Source organism: Myxine glutinosa, chromosome 3 (assembly GCF_964187855.1).
Source record: "Myxine glutinosa chromosome 3, kmMyxGlut1.1, whole genome shotgun sequence".
In the NCBI taxonomy this organism is placed as follows: domain Eukaryota; kingdom Metazoa; phylum Chordata; class Myxini; order Myxiniformes; family Myxinidae; genus Myxine; species Myxine glutinosa.
In genome coordinates this window covers 186,796,052-186,815,064 of record NC_136263.1, presented here as the reverse complement: position 1 = coordinate 186,815,064, position 19,013 = coordinate 186,796,052, and the positions used below count along the sequence as shown (strand labels likewise).

General features: G+C 47.4%; 1 protein-coding gene across 2 annotated transcripts in view; it reads left to right on the top strand.

The window, feature by feature from the left end:
• Positions 1 to 19,013, top strand: part of LOC137422978 (uncharacterized) — a 244,669-nt gene that overhangs the window by 132,092 nt on the left and 93,564 nt on the right. For both annotated transcript variants that reach the window (XM_078774865.1, XM_078774864.1), the window contains exon 4: positions 1,412 to 1,671. In XM_078774865.1, the coding sequence (XP_078630991.1) occupies positions 1,412 to 1,671 (260 nt within the window). The remainder of the gene's footprint in view (positions 1 to 1,411; positions 1,672 to 19,013) is intronic.

Sequence of the window (19,013 nt, the reverse complement as noted above, 5' to 3'; positions counted from 1 at the left end):
GCCCCTATGCAAGACTCAGGAGCATCTTGTTGACATTTAACCTTGAAAATACCTGGGTTTAGACCCCTTATGTACCATGTTAAGTTATCTGCAGTATTAACGTATCCTTATCATTTGTAAAACTGATTATTTTGTAATTACAGCATTAATATGCATACTAGTATACCATAGACACATGTAATCATGTTATGAATAGTTCTATCATGATCTATGCCCTTCAAAACATGGGTCTAGACACCTTCATTTTTCAATTATCTGCAATATTGGCTGAGATATGTCAAAAATCGTTTTTTTGATAATGGCAGCAGTAATTTGCATAAAAATGGTATGTGGGACATTTTTTCAGCTTGGGGCCATAGCTAGTCATTTTCTACACATTTTTTCCAATCTAGAAACACTGATTAGAAGTATATCTCCGGGGGGGTGCAGGGGGACCTAGTCTTCCTACTAGACTAAAAGTGCGACCGTTCGCTCTGGTGTCCAGAATCAGAAAAGCAGAAGCGAGAAGAGAACGAGAGAAGGAGGTCCAAGAACGAGAAGAAGCGAGAGAGAAAATGTCGGTCATGACCATCTGTGATCATCCAGAACAACAAGAAGGAAAATGTCGGCTCGCGGTTCGTGGTCTGGCTCGTCTGACGTCACCAGCCCTTCCCCTGGCCAATCACCAGTCCTCTCCCACTCCGCAAATCGGCGAGCTGCTTCTTACTCGCCCTTTTCCTTGGCCAATTGCTGCCACTCTGAGCGTGTCTATTGCCTGCCTGCTCGATGTTTCATCGCCATGGTGTAGTAATGTGCGGCCGCTTCCTGGCTGTTCTTCCGGTCAGGTTTTATTATTATTATTTGCTATGTGTGGTGCTTTTAATGGTGGGATTCCTAACTCGTGTCTATGTGCGTTGCCATTTGAGACAATGGAGTTATCACAGAGGGAACGACGTACAAGAGAATTAACATAATCTCCACAACTACTTAACATGCCCCATTCCTCGTAATGGGGACGAAGATACACCTTAATCTGACATTCGGGCTAGACAGAACTTATTACAGGTGAGGTTCCCGATCACGACAGTCGAAGCACCTACCTATGCAGATCTACCTGGATCTATATATGCTCTACCCCACCGACATAACAATATATTTTGCTGCAAAATCTGAAATGTATAGTTAATATTCAAAAAAACCCTAATAAAACAGGTTGTGAGAATTGATCATGTAGAAAGCTAAATATTTAATAAAAACTGGTGATTACTGTGTGATATCACACTTTTGATGAGATTATTGTCTTCCCGCTTGAAGCTCGTTATGAAAATGGAATTTACTGACATGTTTCTTGAATGTGTACTGACAAACACCATGGTGATTGAAGAGTTTGATTGTGACCATTTTAACAATGATGACATCTTGATCTTTTCAGATAACCAAAATGCCCCATTGGAGTCAGCCAACCAAATTGCAACGTCTGAAAGCACTGTAGAGTCGAGGAAGCGTTTATGCTTTGAGGATCATGATGAAGTCACGGATGTTGGTGTTGGTGAACCACAGACTTCAGGAAATGTTGAACCATTGACTGGACAGCCCGAAAGCAACAGTGCAACGAAAACGGGTTCAAAACAGCAAATTCGCAACATGGAACACCTGCTGCAGCTATATGCAAAAGAGATTCGCAAGCTGCAGGTAAAATAACTTTCTCCGAAATAAATATTTTCATTTCTTTATTTATTTATTTGAAATTTATTTATTTATTTTAAAGAAATTTGTTTTAGTGTCCTATTTTATTATGAAGGTGTCGATAAATAAAATGAATTCCGCTGCCGGTTTTGCCCTCCGCTTCCGGTTTTGCCGACGAGGCTGTTTTCCAAGCTCTCCACGCCATCAAAGTTGAGTATATGTTACCGTTTGTATTTTTGTCAAAACTGTATTTTTTTTAATGGTGTGTGTGCCTAGTGTGTGTTTCTGGGAAGATCTCGGTGTGGATCGTGCATGCCTGTATATAATCGTCGGTTGCTTCCTGCCGCGTTTTTCAGGCCTGGTCCCTTGAGGCTCGTCTTCTCTCAGCGGTCGTCTTCTCTCTGTGTGTCTTCTCTCCGTGTCTTCTCTCTGCGTGTCTTCTCTTTGCGTGTCTTCTCTCTGCATGTCTTCTCTCTGTGTGTCTTCTCTCTGTGTGTCTTCTCTCTGTGTGTCTTCTCTCTGTGTGTCTTCTCTCTGCGTGTCTTCTCTCTGCGTGTCTTCTCTCTGCGTGTCTTCTCTCTGCGTGTCTTCTCTCTGCGTGTCTTCTCTCTGCGTGTCTTCTCTCTGCGTGTCTTCTCTCTGCGTGTCTTCTCTCTGCGTGTCTTCTCTCTGCGTGTCTTCTCTCTGCGTGTCTTCTCTCTGCGTGTCTTCTCTCTGCGTGTCTTCTCTCTGCGTGTCTTCTCTCTGCGTGTCTTCTCTCTGCGTGTCTTCTCTCTGCGTGTCTTCTCTCTGCGTGTCTTCTCTCTGCGTGTCTTCTCTCTGCGTGTCTTCTCTCTGCGTGTCTTCTCTCTGCGTGTCTTCTCTCGGTGTGTCTTCTCTCGGCGGTCGTTTGTGGTCCATTTACTTTCATTATCTCACTTTTTTTCCAGTCTTTCTTTTCACCCCATACTTCCCCGAACATCTTACCCTTTGTTTAGTTCTCGATTTCCCCCCCCCCCCCCCGCCCAAAAAAACAACCTTCTTTGCTCGTGTCCGTTGGTTCTTCGACCATGTTTCACCCCACCTGTTCCCCACCCCTCCCCCCCTCCCCCCTTCCTTCCTTCATAACTCGATCCTCTCCAGCCAAAAGACACCTTTCCAATTCTATCTTTCAACATTCCCTAAACTCACCTGCATTCCACCCCTCCTCCAACGTTTTCAAACGGATCTCTGACTCAAAAATCACAAGTAACTCATTTTGCAATAAATGTTAGTTTTCCATTAATCGTCCAACACTTTCGAAAATCCAAACTCACCCCTCCACTCCTAAACTTCCCCCTCGCCCATCCCTTTCAAATCTCCCCCCTTGCCCCACCCCTCCTAAACTCCTCCCTCGCCCCACCCCTCCTAAACTCCCCCCTCACCCCTCCCCTCCGAAACTCTCCCCTCACTCCTCAAAGCAGCCTCCCTGCTTCCTCCCTCTTCCAACTCTCACCTCCATCTCCTCCAACCTTCCTTCTCGCTCTTCCTCCCCCCCCCCCCTCTAACAACACCTCACTGTGCCTCACCCAATCACCATCAAACCTTTTGTCCTCCTCATCCTTCCCTTTCTCCTAGCTCTTCTGAAATCTCTGACACGCTATCAACAGCTCTCCCTACCTTCTCCTCCAGTTCCTCATCTTACCTTACCCCTCTCCTCCCCTGTCCTGTATCCGATGCTTCCCCTTCTCTTCCTTCATGATATGTGTTGTAAAATCAGAGTCTCACAACCGCTTTCTCGATCCGAGTTTAATCTGAATCAATCTCAAACAGCATCTAAGGAAGAATACATAACAGCCATCATTCATGTACACTAATAGGCATCAGGAGTAGATATATAATATCGGGTACAATTAAGCAAGCCCCATGCAAATATGATTTCCTCACCATCCTAAGTAAGCACGTAATGGTCACAGGTCTGCCCCTCGCTTTCAGCAGATGGGTATTTATAAGAGCACTTCAGTGGGCAAGATATTGTTACGGTCCGCGGATATGGATGTTGTTTGCCGAGCGGAGGCTCCGCGACCTAACAGTTTCCCCGATTCACCCGATTCACCCAGACGTTGGCCGTATCGCACCACAGCTACTCAATAGGGAAAAGACAAAGACGACGGATGTGAAGAAAAGGAAGACGAAGGCAAAGAAAGGTTTGGAAATACGATTACTATTTATTACTATTTACAGGCTCAAAATAACCAAGGAGAAGGAAAGATAAGAAAATAATATACAGAAGCTTTTTAGAGACACAGTGAATTCCTTATACAAGCTTAATTAAATACCCATGGACAGAACAAACAAAACAAACTCACGTACGCAAATGGATGGAAGGGCAGGAATCGTTTGGAGGGATGAGCAGGTGGAATCACAGGGCACAGCGAGCAGGTCCACTCCGGGCGGGAAGCGAGGAGCCGGCAGCTCCTTGTATTCGGCTTTACAGCGTACGCCGGCAGGGTCACTTGGCTGGTTGAAACGGGGCTGGTTGAAGCGGCTCTTTGTCAAAGGCTTTTCGTATCTCTCACGCAACTCCAGTGCAACTCTGAACTCTCTCCCGGTGGACTGCCGACCCTCTTACGCACCTGGACTCATCTGCCGTATCTCTGGTGTAGCTTGTCCCAGCGATCGTCGCACCCTTCTCTTCAAACCTTCAGCGCGGGTCTGACACGCCCTCTTCGGTTTTGGTACCGCCCTCCCCCCCCCCCCCCCCGTGCTCTGTTTCGTGACCTTGTATGGTAATCCCACGGGCTTGTCTCCTTATTTGGGCATGGCGCCGACGGCACGCCCCTCGTGGCGAGCCACGGGCTTGCCTCTCCCTGGCGCCCCCGCCCCTCCTGTTCAAACAGAGCACGGAGCACATATTCGCTATCGCAGCGAAATGAGAGGGTGTGCACCCCACGCTTGTGAACTGCTTTACCCACAGATGGAGAGTTTGGCTGGGAAATGGAATTATTGAAGGGGAGCTATTCTTAATTGATTCGGTGCAATGGAGTGTCATTCTAATGGAAGACAAGGCCTTACTCTAAGACACATAATAAGATATAAGCTACTGAACAAGGGTTTTATCGTGTCCTTCAATGTGGTGTTTCATGGAATAACTACCGGGACGCCCTTTTTACCTTTACACAACTCTGGAGGCAGGAGGGGCCATATTCAAACAATGTTCATCACCATTTCCAATATAATACAACACAATCAAAAAAATGCAATCCTCATATCCGCAACAATATGTTACTTCAGCTGGGTTATAACTTATGACTTAAGAGTTCCTACGTTTCACTGCAATCCTCCCAGAGAGCAAAAACTTTGCAAGCAAGCCATTTTAGCAGAATACACATAGTACGAATCAGCAATCAATTATAGCAGTATACCAAAAAAACACCAAAGAACACCTATCAAGGAGTTACTACCACCCAAAGCACTCCGGATGACGGCTCTCTCCCCATGCAGGTTCTATATACATCTGAGCTGTCAGTGGGTGTACCCAGGTCTTCCTCAGTCGACGCTCTAGTCAGTTCAGGCGACCGGATCGGTATCATGGCTCCGTCCGGGTCAGGTGACCTGGAAGAAGACGGAGACTCGGACAACGGAACCACCATACTGGACTCGGACTCGTCGGATTCCCCGCAAGGAGCGAGATGATACACCGACACAGTAGTTTCATGGCCGTCCGGCATTGTAACCCGAGCGTAATCAGGATTAGCCTGAATTATTTGTACCTTGTCGACGAGCGGATCGTATTTGCTCGGACGCACGGCTCATTTGAGATAGGCCGGCCCGGGTTCGGAGAACCAAGCGGGCAATGACTGCCCGCTACCTGTACGACGCTCGTAGCGAAACATACGGTCGTCAGGAGTCTCATTTGTAGCGGTGCACAATAGGGACCAAATAGCATGTAGAGCCTCAGGAAACACCCAAGTCCACTCATCCGGTCCCAACCCCCGGGCCTTGAGCCCGAGGGTAACGGCCCTCCATATGATCCCGTTAAAACGCTCAATTTGGCCATTTCCTTGCGGCCGATAAGGGGTAGTGCAGCTGGAAGCAATATTCCGATGCAACAGAAAGGCCCGGACTTCGTGAGACATGGACAGTGCCCCTATCAGTATGAATGAAAGCAGGATAACCGAACATCACGAACAATAGCCTCAAGCAGCGAAGAACCGACCCGGAGGTCATGTCGTTACACGGAAACACGAACGGAAATCGGGAGTACTTGTCGATGATTGTAAGAAGATAATGATGCGAGCCGGACGCTGGCAAAGGCCCTTTGAAGTCCATAGCTTGAATCAAAGTCCCCATTTCCGGTTTGTAGAAGTGCGGTTTCAGCTCCGCGCAAACGGGACACGCTCGACACAAACGACGAACGTCCTCCATGGAGTAGGGCAAGTTCTGGCTGCCCATGACATGCACCAATCACGTCACACCCGGGTGGCATAGCGATTCATGAAGTTTGTGGAGATCCTCGCCTGTGGTGAGGCCCGTGCACACTCCGGGCCGAGACAATGTATCCGCAGCTAAATTCTCCCACCCCGGGCGATATGTGATCGTGAAACTGTAGTCAGCCAATTCGATGTGTCAACGAGTTATCTTTTCGTTTTTAATGCGCTGTGCATGTCGCGTGTCATACATAAACGCAACGCTCTGTTGATCGGTAATTACTTCGAACTTCTGGCCAAGCAAATACGGCCTCCAACGTCTTATTGCTTCTATCACGGCATAGGCTTCTTTCTCGACAGCAGAATGGCGTCTCTCGCTATCTGTGAGGGTGCGAGAGAAGAAGGCGATCGGTTGCCCCCCTTGGGTCAGGGTCGCCGCAATGGCACAGTCGGACGCGTCTGTTTCCAAAACAAAGGGTATGTTCTCGTCCACTGAGGTCACAGCCGCGCTAGCTATGTCTACCTTCAGCCTTTGAAAGGCGGCCTTCGCTGCCTCGGTCATCAGGAATGTTTTGCAATCAACAAGTGGCCGGAGCTTCTCGGAGTAATTCTGGACCCAGCGAGAATAATGTGCAAACAAGCCTAGAGCCCGTCTCAAGGACGCACGATCACGCGGCGCCGCCATGTCTAGCAAGGGTCGCAGGCGCTCTTTGTCGGGTGTTATCTTCCGTTGGGTCACCCTGTACCCTAAAAGATCAATCGTCCTCGCTGAGTAGCAACATTTGTCCTCGTTGAAGGTTAGATTATATTGTCGCGCGACCTGTAAAAACCGCCGCAGATTAGCGTCGTGGTCCACTTGGTCTCATCCACACACTGTGAGATTATCAAGGTACACAAAGACATCCTTTAATTGCTCCTTGGCAATTATGTCATCAATCGCTATTTGAAGGCATGCAACGCTGTTGGTTACGGGCAAATACGTGAATTGATACAACCGTTGTCCCGACTCGAACCCCGTAAAGAGTTTATCTGCCTCGCGGATGGGTACCTGATGATACGTGCTACGCAAATCGAGCATACTATAGACAGCGTATTGAGCAACCTGTCGAACTAGCGAGTCTAGGCCGGGAAGCGGGTACGCGTCCAGCTGCGTGAATCTATTTATAATTTGTGAATAATTGATTACCATACGCTTACGATGATTTTCATTTTGGACCACCAATACTTGAGCCCGCTAGGGTGATCGGCTCAGTTCAATAATCCCCTCCTTTAAAAGCCGACTAGTTTCCTCAGCGATGAATTGCTCGTCGGCCCGTGAGTGTCGTCTCGATTTGACCGCGACCGGCGTGCAGTCAGAGGTTAGACTCGGGAATAGTGACAGCGGCTCCATAGACATTCCGGTCAAAGCACACACAGAGAGTGTAGTTTCCCCATTAAACGTCATCTCCAGACGTCCATGCCGATTAAGAAAATCATGTCCCAACAGTACGTCGGCACATAGAGTAGACAAAATCATTAAACAAACATCCGGATACATCGTGCCACTAACCACTAACTTGACTCGGCATTTCTCCTCTTTGGTGCACATCCAGAGCGACTGCGAAGCCATGAAAATTCTTCGTGAGGTCCCAAAAACCGGCCATCTGTGCCGTCGTACAAGGGCCATGTCTACGTAGCTCTCCGTCGACCCTGTGTCCACAAGAGCGTTAGCAGACTGACCTTCGACCAACACCGGTACCACAGCGCTCGCCAAACCATGCGGTCTGGACAGTGCCGGGACTTCTATAGGCCCGGGTCGGGCCTCACGCGTCGTGGTGATCCCAGCCAGAGTCGAACGCCGCCCTCTCGAGGCACGGCAAACCTTCGCAAAATGACCTTTCCTGGCACACGTGTGGCACGTCGCGTCCCGTGCTGGACATGTGGCTCGAGGGTGCCTCCGATTGCCACAAAAATAGCACTTGGTATTGCCTGCGAAAGAGGCGGTCGCCGCCAGACTCGTACCTTCGGCTCCGAGGACTTCTGGCTGGCTGGCTCGGCTCCATAGGGGTATCAGCAACCTCACGCTCTATGGTAGAGGAAATCTCTGGACGTTTCTCCACAGTGAGTCCGGCAGTTACATAAGGTCGACCATACAACTCGGATTGAGCCTGTGCCAACTGTAGTACTCACGCCTGATCATACGCGTCTTGTAGGGTCAGGGTGTGTTTCTCAAGCAAACGTTGACTGATCGAAGGTGTATGAAGCCCGGACACAAAGGAGTCCCGCATAAGATCGGCGCACATTTGTTCATGAGTTCGAACCTGATGTGCACATTCCTTTCCCAGCCGACGTAGTTCTTGAAGAAATTGCGCAAGCGATTCCGAGGGGGTCTTGCCTCCGAGTAGCGAGCTTGTATCGGGTATAGACCACGCTTCGAGGCTTGATGTAGATACTCCGAAGCGCCGCCACCGATGTCGCATACGTGGGACAATGTGAGATGTCCTCGTGGATGGTGTTGGTCACGTGACAGTTGAGAACATAGAGTTTCTGCGCGTCCGTAATGTCAGCATACGTCTCCATGTAACTTTCGAGCAAACATAACCAATGTGTAAGCTGGCCCGGGTTATCAGCTTGAGGATCCCCACTGAAAGTAGGTAGTTGCAGAAGCTTGTTCATCTCGAACGGTGACAGGAGACGATTCAGATTAAGTGTTGTAAAATCAGTCTCACAACCGCTTTCTCGATCCGAGTTTAATCTGAATCGATCTCAAACAGCATCTAAGGAAGAATACATAACAGCCATCATTCATGTACACTAATAGGCATCAGGAGTATATACAGACTTGGCATTTAATATGGAATATTTTTTTTGTGGGGGTGAACTTACTTTTCAAGATGTCTTAGAACCAAAAGTTCATTGGAATTATGTTGAAATTATTCGAGATTTTGTTAATGTGACCTTTAAAAGAAACAAAAACCACATTTGACATTTCGAAACAAATAAATTGATCCTTGAAAGTGATGTAAACTGATATCGAACTCAATTCGTGGACACTACTGTGTTAAACTTCTGTACGTTTTCCAGAAGTATCTGTTTATTTTACACATTAGCCAAATTTTTTTTTAACATAAACAAAAGTTAAATTATGACTGGGATTACGGACAGTAAAATTACAGTTCAGTACTTCGTGTAACCCCCACGAGCATTCAGGAGAGCACGTACACGTTGAGGCATGCTGTTAATGAGATTTGACAAGGTTTGGACAGGAATCGCTTGCCATGCAGTGACAATAGCCTGCTGCAATTCACGCACAGAGGTCGGCTGCTGGTCCAAGTGGTCGATTTGACACGTTAATTCTGCCCACAAGTTCTCTATCGGATTCATATCCGGGGACATGGCAGGCCACTCCATATGCTCGATACCACGGTCAGCAAGAAAGTGTTGGATCATGCGAGCACGATGAGGCCGTGCATTGTCATTTTGGAAGACAAAGTTTCCTTGAAAGGCTGGACGATCAAATGGAACCAATGTTTCTTCCAGAATGGCCCTGTACTTTAACTGGTTCAGGTTTCCATTCAGAACAACCAGGTCAGTTTTGCCCCCTGCATGAAAAGCAGCCCAAACGGTCACCCCACCACCTCCAGCTTGGACTCTTGGCACTATACAATCTTTGTTGTAGGCTTCATGCACTTGCCTGCGCACTCGGATGCGGCCATCTTGACGACAGACCAGAAATCTCGACTCGTCACTGAAGATCACGTGATTCCAGTGTCCTGGCTGCCATTGATGGTGCTCTCTGGCCCACTGCAATCGGCGCTGGCGGTGTTGTCTGGTCAGGCGTGGCTTTCTCAGGGGACGCCTGGCACGATAGCCTGCTTGAACCAGTCGTTGGTTGACTAGCCTTCTGGATACAGGCACATTTGTCAGTTGCTGCCACTCAGCCCTAAGCCGATTAGCTGACTTGGTACGGCCATTGCGGACTAACCGGTGCAGCTGGCGATCATCCCTCCTTGTGGTTCTGCGGGGACGTCCTGGCCTCGATATTGGAGTAGGGACACCAGTCTCAGCATTTCGTTTCAGTATCTTTGACACCTGACCTTGAGTGATGCCATACTGCCGAGCAATAGCACGCTGGTTCATGCCGTAATTTCGTAAAGCCACAACTCCATGACAAACAGCATTGTCAAACAGCATCCCAGCATCTTTCGCAATTCATCATTTGTCTTCCTCTCTCTCAACGATACTCTGCACATCCATCGAACCATTCGCATTTCCACCCTTTCCAACCTTCGTTGCTGCTCTACGTTCATTACCCATGTCTCGCTCCCATAAATCATAACACTTCTCACACATGCAGCATACACCTTTCCCTTCAGCTTCAACGACACTCCCCTCATCATCAGCACGCCACTCAGTTCCCGAAACTTCTTCCATGCACATCTCACTCTAGCAACCGTTGCCGAGTCTGATCCACCTTCTCCATTCAGCATGTCTCCGAGGTAGCAAAATGTTTTCACACCTTCCAGCTTCACGCCGTCTCCAAGATCCAACTCAACATTTCCTCCATCTGCAGCTCCCTCTGTGCACACCTTACATTTGATGTGGCTGCCACACTGGTTAATGACCCTCTCAGACCACTACATTTTTGATGAACCCACTCAGCGCACATTGGACATTGAATGGAGTTCACTCCGACACCCTTCCTGCACACAGCACAGGGCCACTTCCCAGTTCTTTCCACCTCACCACATGCTTTACCACTTGCCATCACCTTCGTCTTTCCGATATTCACCTTCAGACCTTTTGTCTCCATACATTCCTTCCACTTGTTCATCTTTTCCTTCAGTCCATCCATACTTTCCGCAATCAACACCAGATCATCTGCATACAACAACTCCCACGGTAAACCCTCCTTTACGTTCTGAGCCAGCACCTCCATCACAGCTACAAATAGTAGTGGACTTAGTACTGACCCCTGATGCACTCCCACCTTCACCTCAAACTCACCACTGTTCCCGTCCTTTGTCCTTACAGCTGTGCGCGCTGTTTTGTACATTGCCATCACTACTCTGATCAACCATTCCTCTACTGCTAACTTCCTCAATGCCCATGTCAATACTTTGTGTGAACCCTATCGAATGCTTTCTCCAGATCAACAAACCCAAGAAACAACTTCTTCCTCTTCTCCATGTACTTCTCCTGCAACTGTCTCACAATAAAAAGCGCGTCTGTCGTTCCTCTTCCTGGCATAAATCCAAACTGCATTTCGTCGATCTTCACTTTCTTCCTTATCCTCCTCTCCAACACCCTTTCCAATACCTTCATTCCATGCTCCAATAACTTTATTGCTTGGTACGAGCCACACTCCAGAGGGTCACCTTTCCCCTTGTATAGAAGGACGAGGGTACTCAGTTCCCAATCCACTGGAATGCGGCCTGCTTTCACCACCAGATTACAGATCTCTGTCATTCTCTTCACACCCCAATTTCCTGCTGCCTTCAACATATATCCCACAACTCCCGTCGGCCCTCCCGCTTTTCTACTCTTCATTGCTTTTATCGTTTCCTCAATTTCCTTCTCAGTTATCTTCTCTGCCGGTCTGAAAACTGGGTTACTCTCTATGTTACCATCCCATTCATTCTCTGTATTCAACAGCATTTCCATATATCTTTTCCATCTTCCTTTAATTCCATCTGGGTCCACAACGATTTGTCCCACTTCATCCTTCAAGCAACTCACCCCCATCACATCACACCTCTCTTTCGCTATCTGCTTTGCAATCCTGAATACTGCTCTCTGACCCTCTTCCGAATCCAAGCGTTCTCCGAACATTTTCCTACATGCGTCCTGCGCCTTTGCTACCTCTTTCTTTGCAGCCTTCTTGGCTGCCTTATAACTTTCATGCTCTGCTGTTTCTGCTCCCGTACCTTTCGCCTTCTGCCACTCCTTGAACTGCTTCCTCTTCTCATCAATCCTCTTTCCAACTTCATCATCCCACCACCATGTTTCCGAGTGCCTCGGTGGTCCTTTTGTCCATCCACATACCTCACCAACGGCTCCCAACAGACTAGCTTTCATTGACATCCAACCACTTTCAAGCTCAACCACATCATCCTCTACCCTACTCAGCCTCTTTTAATTCCTCCCTTACTGTCACCTCTTTCAACCTCCACACCTTCATTCTCGGTTGGTACTTCACCCGCCGAGCTCTCCTCGCACCTTTCACCCTTATGTCGCAGACAACCAAGTGGTGCTGTGAAACAGCCTCCTCCCCCGGGATCACCTTTGTGTCCCGGAGGTGCCCCCTATCTCGCCTACGCACCTTCAGGTCGTCAACGGTTGTCGTCGACCCACCTGACGTGTATGTAACAATCTTATTATCCTCTTTCTGGAACTGAGTATTACAAATCAGCTCCATCAGCAAACTCAAAAATCCTTTCACCTTCTCTATTTTTCACACCATATCCGTAACCCCCATGAACTCCCTCAAAAACATCCATACTCCTTCCCACATGTCCATTTAGGTCTCCTCCTACCACAACAACTTCCTCATCTTTCACGTTTTCCATCAGCTTCTCTATCGCACACGAGAACTTGTCCTTCTCTTCATCGCTCCGACCAACCTGCGGAGCTTATCCCGAGATGACGTTCACCAAGAGCTTTCCAATCATCATTTTCACCATCATCAACCTATCACTCACTCTAGTCACACTCACCACATTGTCTACAAACTCCTCAGAAAACAGGACACCAACACCATTCACGCCCTCCAGGCACCGTTGCCACACAAACTTGTATTTCTGTCCCTGCCTCCTTCACCATTCTCACACCACTTCCCTTCCATCTCGTCTCTTGCACACAACATATGTCCACTCTTCTTCTGACCAATACTTCCACCACTTCTCCTGATCTCCCTGTCATTGTCCCTACATTCCATGTCCCAAACCTCAGAAACCGATCTCCACTTCGGGCTGTACCCTGCCCATATGTAGTTGTAATTGTCATGGTTCTCTTTTTGAGGCAATGTTTTTATGGCCGGATGCCCTTCCTGACGCCAAACGTTGTGGAGATTACGCTCAATAAATTTCAAACTGAGTTGTCCCTGTCGAATTATGACATCATAATTAAGGCACTCATGATGTCATCATTAACGACACTTATTCCCCAAGTGCAGTTCTATACAATGAGCCATGTTTAAATTTTTTCCATGGAGCGGTTTCAGAGATAGAGGTGTGCAACATTTTTCGGTTTTTACAATATGGCACCTGTACCATGTGACCTATGATGTTATGATTATCATTAAAATATTCTACAGGAGGAGTTGCTCTGATGGTGAAAATGTATTGTCCATCAGACCAACAGTTGCAGAGAAAAAAATTCATACTGATGGAATGAAGCATAACTTGTCGAATTATGATGTCGTAATGAAGGCACCGATGACATCATCATTAACATATGTTATTCCCCATGGGCATTACTTGACAATGAGCCATCTTTAAATTTTTTCCATGGAGTGGTTTTGGAGATTATAGAGGGGCAAAGTTTTTCCAAGATGCTGCCTGCACCACGTGACCTATGACATCATAATTATCACTAAACTTCGACAGGTGGAGGCGCTCCTGTGGTGAACATTTCGTGTCAATCGGACCAATGGCTCCTGAGAGAATGAATTTTATAAATGCTGACACGTACGCAACCGATTGCCCATACCTGCTTTTCGCTTCGCGAGCGCAGGGTATTGTCATGTCCTTGGCCGATGAACACCAGCCTTGGACGGATAGCCGGACGGTCTTCAATTCCGAGGCGAACTCCGAATAATGGCGGTACTTTTTGTGTACCTCATATGCTATTAGCCAATTCATTAATAATTTAATCATTTTATGATTATTATTTATTTGTTTTCGTTATTAATCACTTTCTTTTCTTTCTCATCTGGGCAATATCTCAGGCACCTTTTGAATGAGGAAGCTGATATTTGAACACGACAGTGACCAAGCGATTTGGCTCTAAAGGATATTTTTGGTTTATTGATTAATCAATTAATCGATTAATTATTTCTTAATCGATTAATTGATGAAATATTTAATTATGTCAATTAATTGACTAATTCATTTTCAAAAAGTTAGCTTCGGATGAAACATTGGTGGTTTAGATATGCTATTAGCCAATTGATCAATAAATCAATTATTTTTCAATTATTATTTATTTATTTTAATTGCGCAATTTATCAATCAATTATTGTACACCTCTCCCTCCCATTACGGTCTCTATGTGCTGCACGGTGGTATCACTGGCCGCCGAAGGCTCCCCCACCAATGCCACGCGCTGTAGGATATGTTATTTATTACTTGCAAAATCGAAGATTTTTCAAGTACTGTATATTGGTCGGTTGCGTTTGTCATTCTGTCTGTCACTCGCCTGCAGGTCACAATTCCAAACCTATTGTCATGAAACTTCACCAAGTTGTAGAGGTCGTCACAATTGAGAAGCCGATTGATTTTGAGGTCAAAGGTCATCTGGAGGTCAAATTTCTGAAATCACCATTTTTCATCAGATTGACTTGAAAATTGAACAGCATCTTATTATAATAGAGCAAACGTATATGGTTATGTCGCCAAGTATGTTTGTTTGTTTATATGCAAAGAAAACGTCTTCTTCAAATAAAATTAACACCCTCTTAATTACGTTTAGACTGCTGAGACCCCTCAGACCTTTGACGACCCTTTAATTCCCCAAGACCCTTAAGACCACCAAGACCCCTGAAGACCCAAAAATACCCTTAAAGACCCAAAATACTCTTGAAGGCCCAGAGGCTCAAAAAGACCCTGAAGACCCAAATGACCCCGATGACCTAAAATACCGAAAAGACCACGAAGACCCAAAACGCCCTAAAGACCCAAAATACCCCGAAGAACCAAAATACCCCAAATACTCTTAAAGACCCAGAGGAAACAAAAGACCCCTCAAGGCCCAGAGGATCCAGAATACCCAAATGACCCTGAAGACACCAAAATTGTCATAGATGCCTATCCCTCTGAAACGATGTGTGGTGAGACGCGCAGAGCGCGCCGAGTCACGCTAGTTTATATGAGTCACTAAATTGGGAAACCAACTAATTTGAAGGTCAAAGGTCAAAAAAAGGTTGAGATATTCAAAGGTCAAAATATCAAAAAAAAGAAAAAGGGCAACTCAAGGTCAAACTTCTAAAATCATCAATTTTCATCTGAAAAAGCATCAATTTTCATCTGAAGAATCATCAATTTTCATCTGATTGACTTGAAAAATTAACAGCATTTGCATGGTGCCTCACTGAATTAGGAAACCATATATTAAAAGGTCAAAGGTCAACTCGATCAAACTTCTAAAATCAATTTTCATCTGAAAAATCGTCACTTTTCATCCTGTTGACCCGCGCTTTTTTTTTTTTTTTTTTTTTTTTTTTTTTTTGTATACAATATCGAGGCTCGTGAAAGAGCGAACATTAATCACACAGAAAGACAAACCGACACATAAAACATATAACATAGGGAGCGGTAGACAAGATGGGGAGAGAGGGATAAGGACACAAACACAACATTTGAGAGCAGCGACCGAGAGACATGGAGACATCGAGAGATCTGAGAGAGGGCGAGGGTTTTGGGGGGGGGGGGGCGTGGGAAGGGGGCAGTGGGAGAGGTATAAAACATATGGACACTGCCAGGACTTCCAGGAAAGAAGTTGGAATTTCAAACAAGGTGGATCTGGGGTGAATTAGCGGGGGTAGAAAAGATCAAGGTTTTGGATGGGGGAAGATAAGAGATGGTGGTGAACAGCTGTTTTAAAGACCTGGAGGGAGGAGTGGGATTGAAGGGAGTGAGGGAGTTTGTTCCAGAGGCGGGAGAAAAGAGGAATGAAAGAGTGAAGGTGAGCGGAGAGCCGAGATTTCGGCAGTTTAACCATCAGAGGGTTGCTGGCAGATCTTGTGCGACCTGTAGGAATATTTGGGGGACAGAGCACAGAGAGAGCTGGGGGTGCAAGGCCGGAGAGGAGTCGGTAGAAGACAGAAAGACCACCTACCTGCCTGCGGTGAGTGAGTGAAAGGCCCTCAGAGATAGCTTCATCGCGGGAGATTCCAATAATTCTGAAAGCTTTGGTTTCAACAGCGTGAAGCCGAGCTAGGTGTGAGGCAGGAGCACCGGCCCATAGGGGAGAACAGTATTCCATTGAGCTGCGGATGAAAGCCTTGTATGTGGTGAGGAGCTCAGGTGTGCCGAGGAAGGACTTCGCACGACGGAGGATGCCCAGTCGGCGACTGGCTTTGGAGGCCAGCTTGGAAATGTGGTTTTCCCAAGAAAGATCATGGCAGATAGTGAGACCCAAAATCTTGAGCGACAGAACTTCTTGGAGAGGATTGTTGAGAAAGTAGATGGGAGGGTTGTCCAGTCGATCTTTTCGGAGAGACATAGTAAGAGTGTGAGATTTGTCAGGATTGAAAGACATGTTCCACTTGTTTGACCAGTCTGTGATTTTGTCCAGGTCTTCAGAGAGTGAGGAGGCAGCAGACTGCCGATCTGAGGGAAGAGGAATGGAGCGGCAGAGAGTGGAGTCATCAGCAAAGAGATAGAGAGGATTTTCGAGAGAGTCAGAGAGATCATTGATGAAGACCAGAAAAAGCACGGGGCCCAGAACACTGCCTTGGGGAACTCCAGCCTGAACAGGAAGAGGAGATGAGAGAAACCCATTCAGGGCCACACGTTGACGACGACTAGAGAGGAAGTCCGCCAGCCATGCGTGGAGATTTCCATGGATACCAAAGGAGGAGAGTTTGGTGAGCAGAGCGGGGTGCCAGACCGTGTCGAAGGCACGTGATATGTCGAGGGAGACAGCTCTAATTTCCTGTTTGGCATTGAGGACCTCCATCCATTGTTGAGACAGCAGAAGCAGCATGTCCAGAGTAGAGTGACCTGGTCTGAAACCAAATTGATGATCAGAGATCAAGCCATTGGAGAAGAGGAAAGATTTCATATCAGAAGCAATGATGGATTCCATGACTTTGCTGATAATTGGGAGAAGGCTGATTGGTCTGTAGTTGCTAGGATCTGTTTTTGCACCTTTTTTGTGCAAAGCGGTGATGTTGGCTGATTTCCAAGCAGATGGCAGTTGACCTTGAGCAAAAGAGAGGGTGAAGAGAACAGAGAGAGGGTGAGATAGAGCAGCAGAGCAGGATTTTAGGACCCGTGGGCTGATGCCGTCGGGTCCAGTTGCAGAATCAGAGTCGAGGGTTGACAGAAACTTTTCCACCTTGTCAGGAGGAAAGGACACGGAGTCCAGGAGCAGCAGGGTACGACTGGGTATGGTGGGTACAGAGAGGGATGGGTTTGGGACACAAGATTTAGAGGCAAACACAGAGTTGAGGCATTCAGCTTTTTCACGTGCGGAGTCAGCTGTGTAGCCGTTTGAGGTAAGGGAGGGGATGGAGGGGGAACAAACACCAGAAACGGATTTGACCAGACGCCACCAGGATTTGGAAGAGGGAGACAGATAAGAGAGTTCGGTCTTGAGAACGGAGAGATATTGTTTCCTGGCTCTCCTGAGGGTGGACACACACTTGTTTCGGGCTTTGTGAAAGGAAATGAGATTTCCTTCCGTTGGATTTGCTTTCCAGGAGACGAAGGCAAGTTGTTTCTGGGCAACAGCCTCACCACAAGATTCCGTGTACCATGGACGGGAGGAAGGGTATGACAACTGAAGACGAGATGGGATAAATCTGTGCATGAGAGAGAGCAATTTACTTTGGAAGAATTCCCAGGATGAGTTGATGTCAGAGGTGGTAGAGATGGGAGACCAGTCCAGATGATTGATGGCTGCTTGAAGACCGTGCCAGTTGGCCTGAGTGAAATGCCAGACTCGTCGACGCTGAGCAGGCTCCCTGAGGATGGTCAGAGAGATGTCCACTTTAACAAGGACATGATCAGATGATCCGATCGGAGCAGAAGAAGAGCAGCAGACATTTTCAGGGAAGTTAGTCATAACCAAGTCCAGAAGAGAAGATGTTCCGTTGACTGAGATCCGGGTCGGGAAATTGACAGATTGTGTCAGTCCCAGTGAGTCGCAGAAGTCCTTTGCTGAGGAGCCATGGCTGGTGAGAGAGGTACCCACACCCAGCCAACTGGCATGATGACAGTTGAAATCACCACATATGAGGAAGAGAGAGTTGGGATGAGTAGATAGAAGTTGGTCCATATCATCAGACAGCGAGATGTAGATGGAGTCATCACTGTTTGGTGGACGGTACAACACACATATGAACAAGAGGTGGGAGCGAAGGGGAAGCCGTAGCCAGAGGTATTCCTGGGGGTGAGGTGGAGAGAGTGCAGTGCAGGGCGAGTGAGGAAGAGAGTTTTTGATAAAGATAGCAACCCCGCCTCCAGGACGAGGCTCAGGTCTATCATACCGGAGGAGGGAGTAGCCCGGGAGAGATACTATGGAATCGGAGACATCATAAAGGAGGAAAGTTTCTGTTAAGCAGATCACGTCTGGTTTGACAGAAGCAACCTGTATGGAGAGATCAGTTAAGTTTGAACGAAGGCCCCGGATGTTTGAGGTCCATACCGTTAATGAAGAGGAAGGGGGAGCATCAGATACAGAACAGGGGGGAGGAGGGGTAGGGTAAGATGTGGAAGAGGTGGAAGAGGTAGGGAGAGCTGTTGAAGGTGTGTCAGAGATTTCAGAATAGCTCGGAGAAAGGGAAGGATGGGGCGGACAAAAGGTTTGATGGTGATTGGGTGAGCCACAATGAGGTGTTATTTGAGGAGGGGGAAGAGCGAGGCAGAAGGTTGGGGGAGATGGAGGTGAGAGTTTGAAGGGGGAAGAAGCGGGGAGGACGCTTTGAGGAGGGGGAGTGAGCGGGGGGAAATTGAGAAGCAATGAGGGTGGGGAGATTTGAAGGGGAGGGGTGAGGGGGGAGTTTGGGAGGGAAGGGACAAGGGGAGGGATTTGAAA